The 20,655-nt window shown below is 28.4% G+C and overlaps 3 protein-coding genes across 9 annotated transcripts in view; 1 reads left to right on the top strand and 2 right to left on the bottom strand.

Moving 5' to 3' along the window:
• Positions 1–8: 8 nt before the first annotated feature.
• LOC132929036 (ATP-dependent RNA helicase DDX42) lies at positions 9–5,168 on the bottom strand. The gene is made up of 14 exons (XM_060994069.1): positions 4,765–5,168; positions 4,538–4,682; positions 4,329–4,429; positions 4,139–4,241; positions 3,240–3,537; positions 3,013–3,152; positions 2,721–2,949; positions 2,385–2,653; positions 2,155–2,305; positions 1,709–1,801; positions 1,506–1,639; positions 1,311–1,418; positions 1,125–1,247; positions 9–1,043 (listed from the first exon to the last, which is right to left on the bottom strand). Exons 1-14 carry the CDS (start codon positions 4,968–4,970, stop codon positions 879–881), a joined length of 2,265 nt encoding a protein of 754 aa, XP_060850052.1. The 5' UTR covers positions 4,971–5,168; the 3' UTR covers positions 9–878.
• A 73-nt stretch (positions 5,169–5,241) lies between these two features.
• On the top strand, positions 5,242–11,649 carry LOC132929037 (ubiquitin-like modifier-activating enzyme ATG7). Its single transcript, XM_060994070.1, has 16 exons — positions 5,242–5,475; positions 6,608–6,673; positions 7,146–7,359; positions 7,424–7,622; positions 7,690–7,803; positions 7,859–8,097; positions 8,853–8,950; positions 9,020–9,131; positions 9,207–9,351; positions 9,998–10,156; positions 10,263–10,439; positions 10,551–10,682; positions 10,766–10,875; positions 10,939–11,071; positions 11,144–11,263; positions 11,319–11,649. Exons 2-16 carry the CDS (start codon positions 6,658–6,660, stop codon positions 11,376–11,378), a joined length of 2,028 nt encoding a protein of 675 aa, XP_060850053.1. The 5' UTR covers positions 5,242–5,475; positions 6,608–6,657; the 3' UTR covers positions 11,379–11,649.
• A 5,226-nt stretch (positions 11,650–16,875) lies between these two features.
• Positions 16,876–20,655, bottom strand: part of LOC132928883 (hepatic leukemia factor-like) — a 56,951-nt gene continuing 53,171 nt past the window's right edge. For 6 of the 7 annotated variants that reach the window (XM_060993818.1, XM_060993822.1, XM_060993820.1 and 3 more), the window contains 4 exons: positions 19,952–20,264; positions 19,551–19,654; positions 19,306–19,443; positions 16,876–18,513 (listed from right to left, as the gene is read on the bottom strand). In XM_060993818.1, coding sequence (XP_060849801.1) covers positions 18,430–18,513; positions 19,306–19,443; positions 19,551–19,654; positions 19,952–20,264 — 639 coding nt within the window. In that variant the 3' untranslated portion in view covers positions 16,876–18,429. The remainder of the gene's footprint in view (positions 18,514–19,305; positions 19,444–19,550; positions 19,655–19,951; positions 20,265–20,655) is intronic. The other variant, XM_060993819.1, reaches the window with a different exon arrangement.

The raw sequence follows: 20,655 nt of genomic DNA, 5'->3' as shown, positions 1-20,655 counted from the left end.
AATCAATATTATTTTACTTACATTCAAATATATTTATTACACAGTATTCAATAGCATACAACAGAATTAATACTAAATTATTTTGTATGAATTTCGAGAGCAATAATGAGATAATAATTTTGGATTTGAATACAAATCAAAAACAATACAATACAAAAATATTTAAATTTGTACAAAAGTAAAATCAATTACATATTGAACATTTTATTTTTGTTATTAGTTTATGTAATTTTAAAATCAGTACTTTAGTACGATCAACAGAAAGTGAGCTGTGATTGCCATTAACCTATCTGCTATGTTGTTGGGACTACTTCAATTATTTTGCCACGTAAAATAAACCATGTATCACAGGAGAAAAAAAATAAAATGTATTCCTAAATTTAATGAATATTATTAATGTAAAATGATGTACACATTATTGTGTTTATATATTTATTTAAGATGTATGGTAAGTTAATTTCGATCACTTTTTATTGACTTCACTAAAATTGAAAAAATGTTAATTAATGATTATTTTACTATTAAATGGAATTTGAACTATAAATAACTATTCCCTTCTAAAATGTATAAAAAATAATAAGTTATGTTTTATACACAAGTTGAGAATGCTATTAATTGATTGTACAACTAAAGTTATAAATAGGTATCAATTAATTTTTTACATATTATAGTTTAGAATAACAGTGGGTTCACAAAAATAGTATACTAAACATGACGCAACATGGCAAGTTGTAAGAGTTAAGTGAATAAACAAAATATATCACTAACAAACGGTTTTATTTAGATAAATAAAATTAAACTGTTTTAAAAATTTGTAACAAATTTTTATTTATAAGAGAATTACTAAAGTAATTAAAAAGTCTTATGATTTAAATAGGTTAAAGATCAAACAAAATCAAAAAATTTTCACTTATAAATAAACTTTTTAATTGTCCCACCGGTTTTTTTTTGGCTTTTCGTTCTTTTAATGGACCCGTGTGCACTTTTACCGATGAATTTGAGCCGACTGTTTGTTCCCAAGTGTGATCTTCACTGGCTTTAAACTGTAATTACCATAATAAAAAGTAATATATAAAAAAAAGCGTTAATGAATTATAAATAAGTATAAATATTTTATTACTCACTTGATTTTGGTATTGCATTTTAAATGCTTCTTTCAGTGCTAATAGTCGTCCTGATCCAGGACCACCTTTTGGTGCTGGCGGTGCTGCAGCTGGAGGTTTTGGGCACTGATACGAACTCGCTGCCTACAATTTATAATTAATACTTAAATTAATAATTAAAACTCATTGAAATAGAAAATTACTAACGGAAAAATTATTGGAGCCCGATGGTTCCCGATATCCTAGTCCAGCACCTCCGGCATTGACTGATTTACCCTTTCCACCTTTGAAACGACTTTTTCTGAACCAAGAGCTCTAGAATAATATAATATGATTGAATAATAAATCAATTTAATTTAATTAAGAATCTTAATAATATTTTAATTTAAGATGCTTTTTTACCTGCATGGCAAGATCCATAAGTGGTTTGGGAACTTCCTGTCCCACACCTTCAAGACTTCGTACCAAGTGGCCAGCAAATTCATGATCTTTTGGTGTGACTAGAGTAAATGCTGTACCTTTTTCTCCCGCTCGACCTAAAATAAACATTTTAATATTAAGTAAGTATTTAAATCTGCTAAACAAACAAATTATGAATATCTTACCAGTTCTTCCTATACGATGTGTATGTGTGTCAATATCTCTAGCTATGTCGTAATTCACCACTGTTCTAATATGAGCTATATCTAGACCTCTGGCTAAACACAAAAAACAAAATAGTGATCAAAATATTAGTTATAAGGATATTGATATTTGAATCAATCTTTAGAGAAACCAATTAGTCAAAAAAAAATGGAATCATGTTTTATTGCAGTTTTTAATAATTCATATAATGTACATCTAAAAATTTCAAGAGAATACCAACTTGTTAATCATTAAAAATAGTTTTTTAAGGGGGTACAAACTGTAGAAATTAAGAGAAACCTTATTAATTCAGGACGATATGTTATTTTCATCAAAATTGGGGTTTCGACACAAAAATCTGGTTTCACAAACTATTGATTCTATATTTTATATGTATTATTATAGACAGTAATAAATATGATCTTACCAGCAACATCAGTGGCTACCATTATATTAACTTCTTGTTTTTTGAATTGTGTTATTACTTTGTTCCTTTCGGCTTGGTCCATGTCACCGTGTAACAGTAATACTTCATACTCTTTTAGAGCAAGTGTACTGGCTAGTTGTTCTGCATCCAACTATAAATTATGGTTATTTACATTAATCATATTTTTTTTTTTTTTTTAATATATTATTTCTTATCTTAATTTAACTGACTTTTTTAGTAACGAATACAAGAATTGATCCATTTGACGTAAATTGAACTATATTATCCAACAACCATTGGCACTTGTCACTCTGTGGCATCACCAACATAATTTGTGTTACATCAGTGTTTGCTTCACCAATATCCCCTTGAACAATTCTTATAGGATCAGTAAGAATATCGCGTGCCAACTTTTCTATTTTCTTTTTAAATGTTGCCGAAAACAGCAATGTTTGACGATCTGGTCTCACGTGGTCACAAATGGAACGCACTTGAGGTTCTGAAATCAAATTTTTTAGTTAATAAATGTCACATTAATACTTAATAAAAATCACATTCATACTTACCAAAACCCATATTAAACATTCTATCAGCTTCATCCAATACAAGGAATGTTACTCTAGTTAAATTGGTTGCAGCCATCTTAACTAAATCAATTACTCTCCCAGGAGTACCCACTATGATTTCAGCACCTCCTTCAAGTGCCTTCGATTGTTCCCACTTTGAACCTCCACCATAACAACATACTACTCTCAAGTTATAGATTTTTCCAAATTTTTTTGCTTCTACATAGATCTAGACAACAAAAAACATTTAGAAATAATTTCTAATAATCGATTTTTGACTATTGATTTATACTTGTTGAGACAATTCTCTGGTAGGCGCTAATATCAAACCAACTGGTCCATCACCTTCTTTCAGTTCTGGCTGATCCATTATGTGTATCAACATGGGCCAAATGAATGCTAACGTTTTACCACTACCAGTTTTTGCAATACCTATGCAAAATCATAGATAGTAAGTTAAAAAAATTATTTAAAAATATTACTTTTATAAAAAGTTTTTTTGAAATATTTTTTGTTTACCAATGATATCACGCCCAGCAAGTGCAGCAGGAACTGCTTGACTTTGAATTGGTGTGGGTTGTGTATAATCAGACTTGCGAATAATTTTCATTAGTGTATCGTCAAAATTAAAATGAGCAAATGACGTGACTGGATAAGGTAAATCAGCACCATTTACTCTGAGACCAAGAGTCTTACGTAATTGAATAACTTTATCCACAGTTAAAGATGATATTTCACTGTGTGGAGAGTAAAAGTTCTTTTCAAAGTTTTGGTATTTGATTAAAGAATGATCAATGGGAGGTAATGGATCTATTTCCTTTGGAGAAAAAAAAAGAAGAATATTATTAGAATAATAAATAGATAATAAAATGTTTAAATAGTTTTAAAATTAGTCAATTAATATTTGGTATAAAATATAAATTAAAATGTAACTAAGGCTTTTAAAACAAGTGAGTACAAAATTGTTATTGAATGTAAAAATTGAGTTTGATTAATGGTTTTATTTTATTAATGAGTTAACAATTAAAAACAAATTAATTAGATATTTTTAATGGGCAAAATAAGGGGTCAGAGCTTAGTAACAAGTAAAAATCACTTGGAAACTAATGTGTTATATAATAATGCATGATTCCTATAAAAAAAAAATTAACTTCTAACTTTTAACTAATATTTGATTAAAATAGTACAAAACCAATTTTAAAAAAATAATTACATAAGAAAAATATTAATTTGTATGCTTCAGATTACTTATTTTAAGACATCGTAGATACTCTACAGCTCAAAACTTTATGATTGTAATATTTTTTTTTGATGTATTGAAAATTTAAATACAAGTATATTATTAGTTTATCAAGCAAAGTAGATTTGTTTTTAATGATAATTGTGTTGAAAATTGAATCACTCATTATGGTACCAACTTTTTTCTTTGGTGGAGCTATAGGATTACCGTCTTCGTCATAATCAATTTCAATGTCTGAAGTTTCATCGACGAGACCTGCTGTTGGATTTTCTTCCATATACCTAACAGTATATGAATAAAAATGATTATTTCTATATTCCGGCAATGTTAATTCATATTACGGTAAGATATAAGGTAATGTTACACACCTGTAGTATGATTCTTCTATGTCCTCTTCTTCAATATCTTGTCTAATACCTTTTTCATCTTCTCTTTTTTCTTTTTTGTCAGAAGTTTTTGCCTTTTTTACCTAAAAAATGAATTTTTTTTTTCTTTATTCTGAATAGGGAATCAGATTGGAGTATCTACATGTTTTTCTACATACTCAAGTGAAAAAAAAACAATTTACATAACATACTTCTTTTTCTAATCCTTCCATGAACGCATCCAATGGATCTTCAGACGAATCAGAATCGCAGTCAGATTTTTTATTAGACGGACTATCGGGTGCAGGAATGTACTCGAGTTGAGGTTGTTGATGTTCATCTTCGTCTTCAAAATACCTTAAACACCACCAAAGTTCACAGTCAATCTAAATGGTACAACTACAACCAATATGAGCGCGAGTGGGTGCACACCACTTACTCTTCTTCGGTTTTCGCTCGTTTTTTTGGCACGCCCCAAGTCGAGGAGATTGCCGAATGGTTTATGGCGTTCAAAGTGGAGTAGCCCTGCTTACTGAGTCCGCTGTTTGACGGTGGAGGAGGTATGGCCACCGACCGGGACGTCGACGTCCGTCCACCGGAATTGAACGAAAACGATATTTTATCATTCGTCTTGTTGTTGTGCATGGTGTTGTGCGGCGGATTCACCAGATTACCATAACGGGCCGAACAAGATTCGGTAACAATTAATTATTATTGAACCGTCAAACGACGATAATTTTTAATTTAATTGTTTCGTCGAGTAGTGTGAATACAATCTAATACTAAATAATATAATATATATAGACAGTCTGTTAACACAGTAAACGCATATCGCCGGGACGAATCGCGCATACTGTTTGACAATACTGTTATCACGGAAAACAAACGAGTTTCTAGTCCGTTATCATCACAGACCTTGTAAACTGTAAAGTAACTACTAACTTGTATTTAGTTGTAAGTTTGTAACACGGAAGACCGTGACTATACAATATATTAATATTTATAGTTACTTTATAGTTTGTAACCTTTGCCATACATTTCTTTTTAAGCGTAGAATATTTTCAATCTATGGCGGTGGCTGTGGTGTATTGGAGTGGCTAAATCTACGGGAACGGTGTCTTCATTTTCAAGATTCATTAAAATTGTATAGGTAACAATTTATTATTCATTCTTCTGCATTCGCACTTTCACGGACATAATCAAAAGTCCTACGTTTGTTCTCATACTTTAAACAGTTAAGCAGTATGGTTTTTACTTGGTTATCAATTGAGCATCATACTAGTAACTTTGAATTAAGGTTGTTACAACATTAGATTTCTGAATACTATGTAGGTATTAATTAATTATTATAATAAACAATGGTATATTTGAAATAAATTACATATTATTAAAAAATAATGCAAAATTGTGATATCCTAGATACCATAAATACCACCCTTATTATGTTTTTTTTTTAAAGTATATTCATGTCAATCAATTCTTTTAAATTTGTTATTTTAGTTGATTTTTTAATTATTTTATTAACTAAAAAACACAATACACATAAAATGAGAATTAAAATTAAAAAATTATATTATTTAAATAATAAGTTAGGGTAGAATAGAACAGTTAAAAACTAATAAAAATAATCCTACTAAATTTTATTAAATCTTATTATAACCTCTTGCTAGCATCATTAATCCAAGACCATAATTCAAAATACATCAATGTATTTAAAATTCTTTCACCATCCCCAGATTAGGTAAATTATACCAATTTGGAATTTCTAGTAACAACCATAATAATATAGATTCATTATTTGTTTACTAATCTTAAGTGAAACAGCGAAATTTTAATAATAATTATTACAACTTCAATTTTTTAATTGTTGAATGTTCACATTATATTTTAAAACTGAAGTATTTATTTCAAACCCATTACAATAATATAAACAATATGTTATTTATCATGATTAATAATCATGCATTTAAAATTTTCAATCAGTAGCTTCTAAGATTTAAAGTGAAACATATTTAGGGTCAATAGGTATTAGAAATATTTAACTATAAGACAAATCACAAATTGTATGAGTTATGATTATCTGTTAGTCATTAAATTGACATTGGTTTTATTTCATTATATTATTATTAAATTAAAGTTATTGATTATATTTAATCTTAGTGAATATAATATTAGGTAGTATTTACTTTTCTAACATTATTGAAATGCAATTAAATTTTAAATACTACATAATATTATGTAATTAGTAAAATATTTTAATGTTTGTATATTTTATTTTTCAGAAAAAAAAATGTTTGTAAATAAGTAAAATTTGTATCAATTAATTTATAAAATGGATAATTTACCAGGTAACTAATAACTATTATGACTTATAGGGTTACCATACATCCGGATTTTAAACATCTGTCAGGATTTGAGAAATATCTGAATTTTAAAAAGTTAACCGTTTAACATGGTTGAAACAAACATGATACAAAAAGTTATGTCAGGTGACAGATTGTTGTGTTCACTCAATATAATTGTATAATATACAATTTATATTTTTATTCATATTTTTTCCCGGAATGTTATGATAAGCGACTAGGTCCCCATTATTATCACAAAAAAATCATTAAAATAACATATTTAACCTGATCACTCTTATGCAGACATTTTATTCATAGAGCTAAATAAAATAACAATATTATTTATCTTCAATTTTACTCCCCTACCCACTAAAACAGAACTGATGTTCGGATTTGGTCTAAAAACATTATGGTAACCCTACTTATAGTTTAATAAAAATAGTTATAAATAAATTACGCAATTATACATTTATAGAAATGAATGAAGAAAATGCAAAAACCTCAGTAAAAGATGAAACATTATTGCGATTTGAACCATTGTCATCTTGTCTTGATCCTAATTTTTGGTTCAAAGTCTGTCAATTAAAATTAGAAGTTGATAAACTAGATGAAGTCCATAGACCGTTGATTGGATATTATACTTCCAATAATAATCCATATATATCACTTGACTGTTCTTCCTTTAACCAGTATGTAATTATATTTTTTATTTTATAACCTTTAATATGTATTTACCTAACATTTATTTTATAGAGAAGTTAATGATGAAACATCTTTTAAATATATTGCTCGTGGCTACTGTTTAAATAAAAACACAATAGATTCATTTAAAACATGTGATAAAAATGAGTTGTTAAAAGGATTTGGTGAACGGTTATTAGATGATTTCCAATCTGGTAGAGCTATTGAAGACCCATCCATAATTCTAACTTTTGATGTATTAATGTTTACGGTGAGTTGTTTTGTTATTATTTATAATAATTTTGTTACTTAATTTAATTTATTATTAATTATTTTAGGATTTAAAACGATATATTTTTTACTATTGGTTTGCTTTCCCATCATTTTCCGGGCCAAAGTATTGTCTAAATGATGCTCCTACGTTGCTTAAAAATATATTTTCTCCTACACAGGTGAATATTTATAATAGTATTTTATTCTATTGTTAATATTATTATTATATTTTAGTTTGATTTATTGGCTTTTGGATTTAAAAATCTAAAAATTGACCAAAGAGGATTTTTTGGAATTGCACTCACAAAAGAAGGAAACCTTACTGTTATGACTCTAAAAGAATACATAGATTTACTCAAAAATAATACAGAAAATGATTCAGTAGGTTATTTAGTGTTTGCTGATCCATCTGATTTATTAAATAATCCTGGATGGCCATTACGAAATCTTCTGTATTTAATTTTATTTCACTGGTAAAATATATAAATTGAAATATTATTTTAAAAATGTAAACTCTTAAGTGGACATTATACCCGCATGTGTTGTCTCTGTCTTACTAACGTACGTCATAGCAAATTTGCGTTAAGCAGAACTCAATTTTTGAAATTAGCTTTAATATTAGAGTAAATTTACTTATAATCAAATATAAAGGTAAGAATATTATCTAGACAATGTCATATGCTTTTATTTATATTATCATTTTAAAGTGAAATAATACAACTTTAAAATGTTCATAATTCCTTTTAAAACGATAATATCAATAAAAGCATTTGACATTGTCTAGATAATAATCTTACCTTTAAATTTTATGATAGGTAAATTTACTCTAATGTTAAATCTAAGATCATAAAATGTGTTCTGCTGAATGCAAATTTACTATGATATACGTAAGTAAGACAGAGACAACACACGCGGGTATAATGTCCTCTTAATTAACATAATAAGTGACCCGGGCAGCCAACTAGTATACACGAGTGAGTCTTTATTATACAACTGGCCTACAGGTGATTAACTCAGTGAGGGTGACAAGCAGTATGATCTTGGTCACATGGGTTGCTTAGAAATGCTATACTAAAATAGTATAGTAGAATATTAATTATTAACTAATCATAATGTATTTTGGTAATAAAATAAATCACTTTATGATATAAGACACAGATTAGTTGAAAGCATTTCTTCGTTGCTGATATCATTTATTAAACTCACTAATAATACATTTTATTTTTAGTCCCTCTATAAGAACTTCAGTGTTGAGAGTAATAGCATTACGAGGTTCTCCTACTACTAAATTTTCAGCAAGCATGTTATTTAATATAAAACTATCTTGTAAGTCTTAGTAATATTATTATGAAATAAAAAAATTTCTTAACTTGTTTGAATTTGTTTTTTATTTAGCTGAAATGGTTCTTAATCAAGATGCTATTAAATTTGTGGGTTGGGAAAAAAATTCTAAAGGAATTTTCTGTCCCAAATATGTAGACCTAAGTAAAACCATGGATTCTACAAAGTAAGTATATTTAAAAATATGTCAAAGACTTTTCTTGGTACTTTATTAATTATTATTATTAATTTTTTTTTGTAGACAAGCAAAAGCATCTGTAGATTTAAATCTTAAGTTAATGAAATGGCGCATTGCTCCTGACTTAAACTTAGATATTGTTGCTCAATCAAAATGTTTAATTATTGGGGCTGGCACACTTGGTTGTTGTGTGGCTAGAAATTTAATGGTTTGTATAATATTATTTATAATATATAATATTGATATTTAAATAGTATATGATCTAATTGAAAATTTACTCTATATTGGATAAAATTCCATAACTTTTATTAAAGTCTATATTTTTTTAACTAAATATTAAAGAAGTATAAAATATGGTACAACAAACAAATATAAATATGAAATTTTTATTTTATAATATATGTCATTGTTGATGTAAACAGTATTATTGATGCCAGCATTGGTGTGTAGAAATCTGATAAGAAAGTTTAGTCAATATCAAATTGGTATGAATATTGATAACTTATTATTGTTTCATATTTTATAAGTGCTTAAAGTCTGATTAGTTGAGTGTGACTAGTGTGAGTACCTCAAAATATTATATTTTTTTATATTTTATGTATACATTTGGTAATTCCATGATTACTTTTTCAAACAAGTTGTTATTGATCATCAACATTTACAGTAACCTATTTTGTTTTATATAAATAAAAAAATTAAAATAATGAATAACGAACAGTTTTTAAAAACTATTGATTTAAGCAAATAGGTAATGAAATTTTATTAGATTCAAACAAAACTAAATCTCTGTACATCTCTAATCAAATAATATTTTGTATAATATATATTTTCTTATTGTGGTTTTTATTCTTTAGGCATGGGGTGTTCATAACATAACATTTATTGATAATGGGAAAGTATCATATTCAAATCCAGTAAGGCAGTCATTATACAGACATTCTCATTGTATCAATTCAAATACTTACAAAGCATTAGCTGCCGCTGATGTATTACGTGAAATACATCCAGAAATTGTATGTACTAGTAAATAATAAATATTAAATAATTTAATATTGAAACTTGAAATCACTGAATAGAATTGTGATTATTATACTTAATATATTGATATTAAATTTTTAGAATAGTACTGGTATTGTCATGAGTATTCCAATGCCTGGCCACGCAGCAAACATTGATGATCATAAAAATGTAGATTTATTATCCAAATTAATAGAAGATAATGATGTTATATTTTTGTTAACTGATTCTCGAGAAAGTCGTTGGTTACCTACCATGTTATCTACATTGCACAATAAGGTAATTATTTTAATTATTACATATATACATGTATATATTATATATTTTTTGATCAAAAACTTTTTTTAAGTACAAATATTACAGTAAGTTAATTTATTATTTATTTTCTAGCTTGCCATAACTGCGGCATTAGGATTTGAATCATATTTAGTACTCAGACACGGAGTTGAAGTACAAGATGTTTCTTCTGTAGAAAAAAAGTTAGGCTGCTATTTTTGTAATGATGTCACAGCACCTGGAAATGTAAAGCTTAATTATTTTTTATAGAGATCATTAATTGTTTTTTTTTTCATTATTTTTTTATAATAAAAATTATTTTAATGAAGTCACTTGTAGATAAGACACTTGACCAGCAATGCACAGTTACCAGACCTGGTGTTTCCAACATAGCAGGAGCTTTGGCTGTTGAGTTATTTGTATCGTACATTCAATTGAAGTATGTATATAAGAACAATAATAATTAAACAATAAATTATTCATGTAAGATTTGTTTGTTTAGGTATAATGTGTTGGCAAATGCTAAATGTTGTTTGGGAATTGTACCTCACTCCATTAGAGGATTTATATCTGATTTTCAGCAGATAATACCATTTACTTCAAGTTTTTTTCAATGCATTGCATGTTCACCAACAGTAAGTTTTAAAAAACATTTTAACTATTTTGCAGTTTATTCAGTTTTATAGTTTTATTTTTATTTTTTGCAGGTCATTAATGACTTTTTGAAAAAAAAAGAAGAGTTTTTAAGCAATGTATTTACAAATCCTAACTATTTAGAAGATTTAACTGGACTAACAAGTCTTAAAAATGAATTTGAAAACATCCAAGTAAGTTAATTTTGAAGACTATTCAACAAATATTTCATGTTAATTATATTTCTAGATTTTTGAAATGAATGATTCGGATGTTGAAGATTCTGGAACTTATAGCGAACGGGTGTGATATTTTTTAAAATTTATAAACTTATTTTGTTTTATTGTTTTTGTTATTTTGATTATTTATTCAAGAATTTATATTTTTAATTTAAGAAAGTAAAAAAAAAGTTATTGTAATTTTTAAAATAAAATTGTATTCAAATTTTTTATATTTTGAATAGTGTGTAAGTAATAACTAATAAGTATATAATTATTTCAAATTTTAAGATTTGCATTGTTTTGAATTTCAATATAATAATATTATATCATATAAAATAAAAACATATTGAAACATGAAACTAATATTATTTATTATTTTATAGGTACAAATTTAAATTACAAAATAGACTTGAACAATTGTACGCATACTAGTTTTATATTTTAACAAGTTAGTCATTTTATATATCTACAAATAATTATATAAGGTACCTATTAACTACATACAAAATATAAGCTAAACTGTAAAATAATTAATCCTTTTCATAGATATCTGTTATTTGAGTTATTTCTATGTATTATAGGTATTATATTTTAATTTATAAGGAAACTAGTTTCAATAGCGCTTCTAATTTACACAGTAATCAAAACTCTTAAGTCTTAACGACTCATTACTATTAACCATTAAGTAATTTTTAAAATGCTTTCTTTTTTTTTTAAATTAATAGCGTGATTGTGTATACACTTATGATTTATAGCGGTAAAGATTTCAATAAATTGTGTTTCATTATTTCTATTTATTTGAAAATAAGATGGGCTCTGCGTCTCTGCCATCCTTTATAAATATGTATAAAAACAATTGTTGATGTACCTATTGATGATTGCATAATACATATCGTACCCATAAATAACAGGTATCGACAGAGACGTATTTGGGGGGGGGGGAGCAGACGGGGCTTGGGCCCCGGACGCTAAATTTTGAATTTTGTAGAGCATTTTGATGTAATACAATACCTGGGTCGCAAAATTCCTAAATACTTCTTTCATCTTTGGTATCGAATTGAATATCTCAGCGGTGATCTCTCGCTACAAGATTAAGTAAATTCTATACAACATAATATATACTGCTGCGGACCACATAACAAAAACATATTCTTTTACCTCACTCCACGCAGAATTTATTGTATCATACATTCATACGGCTATAATTTACTGTGCTTAAACAGTCAAACCTATCTCGTACTCGTGTCTCTAAGCATCTCTTTGAACGCATCAACCATCAAGATCCGTTTATCATCAAACGTCAACATCATCAACCACCTCCCCCCTTATTCGCCCGTTGTAGCACCCTAAAATTTTCATCTGTTCCCAGCGTTCCCTAAATCGAAAGGATTTCTGGGTGGGAAACGGCATTCCAGTGAGTAATGACGACGAGGTTAAGCAGAGGGCGGAGAAATGGCCGCGAAGGAGTTTTCAGTCGGAGAAGCAGTCTATGATACGGACATACATACAAAAGCTGGTCACCCGACTACGAAAACGCATTGAACTCAAAGGCGATTGATTATTTCGAAAAACAATTTATTATATTTATGACCAGGGCTCTCGGGACTTTATACACTTAAAATCATAAAAATATATTCGCATAAGCATAATAAAATATTAAAATATGTGCTTAAATATGTTTATTTGAAAAAAAATTTAAATTAATTAAAAAAATAAGGCCAAACTATTGATCTCTTTGGATTTTTTTAACATTCAGCATCTCATTATATATCTAGCAATTAAAATTAATTAAATTAATTACCACATTTAGGCATATTTTTATGTTTAAAAAAATAATCATCATTTTATAATTCTAATTATGTGCTTACTGTGTTTACTCTGGGTTATTAAATGTTTTTTGATGTTCTTGACTTTGAACGATCTTCTATTATCTGTTAGTAACGTTTTATAGACGAAAATGATCTTTCTATACTTTTACCGATGTGATTAAATAGGGCATATTTAAAATGTGTCAGATCATTAATATCCAAGTCTTCTGGTAAGTCTTTCATGTCAATTAATTCACCATTAAGAATGTTTTTAATTTTCTTTAGTATAAGAAGACCAACATTTTTCTATTCATTTTTCCCTAATACGGAGTCACGCTATCGATTATGGACTTATCAGATTTATTGCAAACAAAATCATATAGATAAAATTAATTTAGAACGCGTCAAAAATGAATATTTTGAATATTTATTATTAATCGTTAATAAAATTAAAAAAAAAAGTATAGAATATGCAATAAAAACGAATAAATCTTTATAATCTGCATGTGAAGGAAGAAAAAAAATCAAAAATATGCAATAATATGCAAATGCATAAAGATTAAAGACCAGAGCCCTTTTATGACATACCTTATATGTTTCATTAAAATATATGCATTTTTTAAATTCTCATACATTTTTTTACCTCACGTTGTGGATTATGGTACTCGTGTGTGCATGATATTATTTTTTTTGTCACTCAAGTCTGTTGCCATTTTTGTTGCCCACAAGCGTAATATATCGTTATTGTTATTTGTTTTTATGTTCGCACCACAGCATGCAGATATTATTATTAGTGATGTAAATTTTCATGAAAATTATTTTTTGTGAAAAAACATAAAAATTTTGAAAATTGTTTAATTTATCATAATAATTTCTTTTTAAATAAATCTTTTGATATTAAGTGCCTATATAGTTATAGTTATAACTTATAATTATATTATTATTCATATATTCATAATTATATTTTAAATTATGTACTTTTATTACCATTTATACCCATTTTAATATTATTTTGATGTTATTATATTGAATATAATAATATAGTAAATTCAAAATACAAATCATTAAATATATATTATATATTATACATTATTATACCTATATCAATATATTATATTATATAATAATATTTAACTCTGTAATAAATGTGCATTTTTTTTCTTTTATTAAAAATGTTGTATTTTTACTTCATTATACTTTTTACTATGTAAATAAAAATGAAACACAAATTTTATAAAGTATTTGAATATATTAAAAAAATTAATTAAGTTAAGAAAAGAACATTAGAATTAAAATTTTCAAAATTTTCAATAAAAAAAAAAAAATGAAATTGAAAATGTTCAAGCTTACATCTCTAATTATTATATTACAATATTATACAACCCATGAAACCACTAAAAAACCGTGTACAATATATACGTTTATCGTTACGTTATTGTCGAGGACGCGTGATGCTTACGATGAGTAAAGGTACGAGTCACGAGGTGCGTGCGTTAGTCAAATAATATTAAACATTTAACCATTACGTCAAGTTTGGTGTTTATGTTGGGTTAGCGCAAAAATATTTTATTACTTTATGATGAGTACCAGCAGATTAATGCATTTTTGTATTTATTTATTTTCACTAACGGGATCAGCTAGTTTTCTTATCGCCAAACGTCGACAACCTATATAATACGCAGTATACCCGCGTTTTAAAACATTAAACTGTACGTATACCTAAATAGTTGTGACAACCCTTAGGCCAAATGTTTATAATTTTGTATCATTAAGTCATAATTGCTGTCGTGGTATATCGGTATTACATATACCTACAATATGTGATCTCGTATGCACGAGTGTTACAGTGATGAAAATTCAGGTACATAAATTACGAAATCGACATTTTTAGCATATTATCTCACTTAGATAGTTGAAGTTGTGTATGAATAGGTACAGCAAATAGATTTTTTTCAACATTGACTGCGTATTAGGTCCTTTAAACAGTGTTTGCGTTACATAATAAGAATGTGGTTATATTATTAATTATTATTTCATATTATACGTAACGCGTACTAACGTTATTAGTTCGATCGTTTTGCACTTTAGTGGCAACCCATACATATTATAGTGACATAACATAAGATCATAATTCACGATATAAAACAATTATTGTCTTCGAAATATCAACTAGACAAAATAATTAAAACTAAATTAGGATAAATAATTTTAGTCGAGACTTAATTAATAAGAGGAATAAAATACCGTTTAACACTGCGGGATAAGCGAGTTTAAGTCGTAGGTGGACAAATAATTGTCAAACGATTAGGTATATACTCGCAAATTTGACATATTTTTGTACATTAATAGTAGTAACACCTCTGATGATATTTCCTAAATAGGTTTAGTCAATAAAATCGATGTCGACAATGTCCGTCTATACGATCTTAATAATTTACAAATATTTTTAACTTTGTCCTCTTAGGCATATAATTGTAAATAATAACTAGTCAATTAAGCAATTGCCTTAACAAATAATACATGAGACATAAATTGTCTAGGTCACCAATCTGAGAAAATTTTGGCAGTCTAGTAGACTACAGTCTACAGTGCGTGCAGTGGTCATCAAACTTTTTACAGTGGATCGTATCCGAGCTACGACATCGCGGGCCGGTATATATAGCTTGGGAGATGTCGCGAGATTGAAAAAAGAGAAAAACTATTTTATCATTTCGTAAGGAAAATAAATCTTTTACCGATTTCCACATATATAATAACTTCGAGTATATCATAGATACATAGATATGATGGCTTGGTCGAGATTAAAACATCGCAGTCAGCTTGACGGGCCGCAGGTTGGAAACCCCTGGTCTACAGACAAATCTGGACATTACCTATATTTGTGTGGATCGCCGTGGATCCGCCCGGCCGCAGTAACGTAGTCGTGTACAGGTTGATGCGGTGGACACGGACGGTCATCATCGGGTGCGTAAAAACCTATACCTTAACCTACCCACAATAACTTGTAATTTTCTCGTAGAGCGTTGATTATTTTTCGAATCGTCTATTACCGTAAATAAAATCGCAATACAATTTATTTACGAACGGTTTAGAAAAATAATTATCGTGTATTTGTGAAACATAAGAATTTCGTAATTACGCAGGTCATTTATACCTACCGCAATAACGTTATAATAATATTATCATGTGTATGCCAGCAAATTTATAATCAAAAATCTACTGCGATAACGAGTACCAGGTACACCAGGTGTTATCATAATGCGTGCCTACAGCGGCATAATGTGGAGTGCGCGAGATTTCGTTTATTTTCCAAATTCGCAATATCGAGAATATACGAATATTATATTATATTTATAAATATAATATTCATATCTGAAGGCTACAACTGCACTGGTGTGGTTCAGCGTTTAGCGACGGAGACGTATTTTTTATCTTCCTTAAAACATTCGTATAATATAATGTTATTATAAGTAGTATGTTCTATAATATGTTATGCGTTCATACAGTGGCGAGTCTATCGGGTCTGAAAGGTTGGCGACCACCGGTCAAGGATAGGTACACATAAATATGTTAGCTATGATTGCTTTTCAAATTTCATTGGTGGCAACTCCGCGAGAACCAATATACTGTCCAATTGTAGAGTGCAATCATATTAGAGACACCGTAAAGGTACCTACACAATTAATTCAATTGTGATTTTGTGATTGAAAAAATTTAAATACTTTTTTACACTAATAGTGAAAGGTATATATTATTAAAATCAATAACATGATAAACTAATGGTCATTTCGTGTATATTCAATATTCATGCAAAACAATAACATTTTTGGAAATAATTATAATTTGACAACAATGTTATGTATATATGAAGTTCATATATATATATTTATATAAAAAAAAAAAGAAAAAAAAAAGAAAATCTTACAGCAGCCCTGACCCATACGTTTGTTTTTTTTTCAAACAAAATTACAATTAGGTATTATATTTTATTAAAGTATTATAAAAAAAAGTAACTATTCACAAAATATCAAATATGATCCTTAGAACAAATACCTTAATATTCTAAAGCCTAATTAAATAATCCTATGAAACAATAAGCGAGCTGTCAATAATCATTTAAATGTCTACAAATAAACATTTTTAAAAATCAACACTTAATTGCTAAAAAAAAATAATAATAAAGAAAAAGATAAGTATCTAATCAAACAATTAAATAATAATGGTAAAACTAAACATATTAAAAACGCTCGTCAATCATAATGAGGAGGAAGGATAATTATATAATATATATATTATATATTTAAGAAATCTATACATATTAAAATAAAACAATTAATAATTAATTTGTGATGATCTTATGAATTAATTGACATGTTATACAATATTGGAAGCATAAATAAATAAAACAAATCCCCACGCAACGATATAGATGTAAAACGAAAACAGATCCCTTAAAACTTCACTAAAGAAATCATATCGTCCACTACAGTATATTAACAATGTAATGAAATAAATTGCATCTTTAGGGTCAATTTTCAATATATTTTAATGACCAATGCAACTGATAAAAAAAAAAAAAGAATAAAACGAAATTAAATCCTGTTTTTTTTTTCTCAATTAGCATTATATAAAGTCTTATCTTGTACCTATGAATTATTTTTTTTACGTTTATAATATTTTTTTATACTTATCAAGACTATATTAATATAATATGTCAGGTTAACACGCATTTCATTTTTATAAAAACATATAAATAGGACGATTTATAATAATAATAATAAAATAAAATAAAATAAAATAATAATAATATAATTAATAATTTAATAATTGTAGACCTATTTTATATACAGAACAACAAAAACCATGTACATCGACTTAAAAGCTATTGTAAGTTTATACTCGGGGGAAAATTAACTTTGTTTTACATGTTATTATAGTATCCAGTGTTGTTGTATTGACAAATTTATATATTGTTCTTGAGAATCTGATCAATTGTTTGATGATATTGTGTGTGGAATTTCTTTCGTATTTGGAATTGAGATCAGTTGCGTTATAGCAATAATATTCATTACATATTATTGTATACATATATATGGTTATACGCATTTTTAATTTTTTTGAACTATAACGTAATAATAATATAACTCATTTCTATACACAACTCCTTTATAGGCGACCACCGCGGTGCGTTAGAAGAGTGATTGCAGTTTATTAACGAGCTGACTGTCAACGGTGCGGTAAATAGTAACGATAATTTGGGTAAGGTATTTCTTTTTTCGAAAACACAGAGGGTAAGGATACTATGGTGCATACAAATCCACGGGAAATATTTTAGATCTCGAACTTTGAAAGACGATCTCGGAGTGCTAAATTTTCTTTCTTTAAACGTTCCATCTCTTGTCGAAGGCCCATGTTCTGTAATGTACAAGAATACATATTTCATTATTTTTATACTAATAATCGGTTTGTTGTTTTGTTAGTAAAGCATAAATACGATTAACCACCCAAAAATTTAAATATACAGTTTAGGTAAATCTACACAGGTTTAGAGTCGAGTATATTAGCAGTTTAATAGAGATGATTTGGTGTCTTAAACAAAACGCTAAATAGTTCAACATATCAATAATTAAGTAATAACAGAGTAAATTATATTAATAGCCTAATGAGTAATGTAATGAATAATGATCAACGAAAAATATGTATTTGATTATTTAAATATTAGGTACAGTGTACACTGTACACCATCATAATATATACATATACGTATAGTGTCAAATTACAAGATTGAAAATAAATTAATAGGTATTTATATCAATGATGATAAATTATTAGGTTATATGGAGTATAATGTGATGTAACATGATTAATTAAATCATAAATGAAATATAACTTGGTATAATGGTTTTTTTTTAATTTGTTATTTCAATCCTACTTAGTTGTGGTAACTCGATTTTTAAAACGACGAGAAATCAGCACATTGTTTTAGTGATTTTCATACAGCGTTATTATTATTCTATATTGGCAAATATTATTAGATGCCTGAAAATATAGGTACTTTGAAATAGGCCAGATGAGATTGTAAGTAGATTTATTTAGATTCTACTTTAAATGTCTGATCAATTCGTCCTATCAAACCTACTGCATTTTATAAACTTTAAAGGTACTCTTTTAATAATAATCGTCCCATTGTGCGAGTTAAATAAGTACCTCTTTTTCTAAAAACCCTGCTCTCAATGCAATTTGGTTCTCTTTCATTCGTCTCGCGTCTCTCGATCGCTTTGCCGCCATGTTGTTTTTTCTACGTCTTGCCCAGTATTTCTCATCTTTCAGCCCATCCGGTACAAACTAATGAAAAATTATGGTCAATGGGGTGTCACTAGAACCGCGACTAAGTTCGCGGTATAATGACATTATAATGAATAAACCAATCAAGTTAACGAGGCCCTTCTCACCTGTTTCCTTGATTTCTTTACCATTGGCTGCGGCTTCAATTCTTCGTCGGAAAACGGCCTTGTTCTCGGGTCGAAGTCTCTGCTGGACGACGCGAACGACAATGCTGTAAAAACAAAACGCACATCATAAGTACACGTAGGACTGGGTTTAATAATAATATGTAATGACTGTGTTATGTATTGAGTCATACAGTTTACATAATCATAATATTATCAATGCGACAGCGTTAGGAAGAACATATAGGTATGATAAACTCGTATAGGTTAGGTAAATCGGATTTTTTTTTTTAAATTATAATTCATATTTTTTTTTTCTTGCCGTTCCACCGCACACTCGCAACGATGATATTATGATATTAACAATATATTAATAAAGTATAAAATTTTAAGACGAAACTCACTTGAATCTGCTGGTGATGCCGGGTTTATGGTGATCGGGCTGAGCGGTTCGCTGGGCGACGGAGACGGTTCGCGCTTGGTCAGTATGACGCCCACGCCCGCCACACCATTTGTCTGCAAGTGTTGTATCGGATGTATGGAAGCCGGTGGCGGCGGCGACGACAAGCGGTTGTTGGCGCCTGGCATGATGGGCCCACCCTGGTGGTTGACCGCCACTACGGTGCCCGGATTGACGTTGCCCGCGGTCGTTCCGTTCTGATGGTCGCCTTCCACTGGCAATCCGTTTTCGGACAGGAATTCGTCGAGGTCGCAATACTGAAACCGAACGCGTCACAAGGTTATAGATACGCGCGGGCACAATTATAATATATACAAATAATACGTATATGTATACGTACATGCACAGTGTACGCAATACAGCGGGATGGTCCACTGTGTTTTCCCGTTTTATGAATTCACCAATGCGAGAAAACGGGAAATCGCGATGGGCCGCCCTGCGCGCATGATATATTCTTATAACTTAAGTCTTTAATTACTTTATACGAATATGTGTGACTCAGATGAAAGTTTCAAATAAAATTATTAAATTTTATAACTCAATATTTTTTTCCGTATTAATTTTAAAATTTAAAGTGTAGTTTGTTTACTAATTAACTTAAAGCTTAATATTTACAACGATGATTTACTTTCTCACCTTTGAATATAT

Source organism: Rhopalosiphum padi, chromosome 4, assembly GCF_020882245.1.
Source record: "Rhopalosiphum padi isolate XX-2018 chromosome 4, ASM2088224v1, whole genome shotgun sequence".
Classification (NCBI taxonomy): domain Eukaryota; kingdom Metazoa; phylum Arthropoda; class Insecta; order Hemiptera; family Aphididae; genus Rhopalosiphum; species Rhopalosiphum padi.
This window is presented reverse-complemented; position numbering and strand designations above follow the sequence as displayed.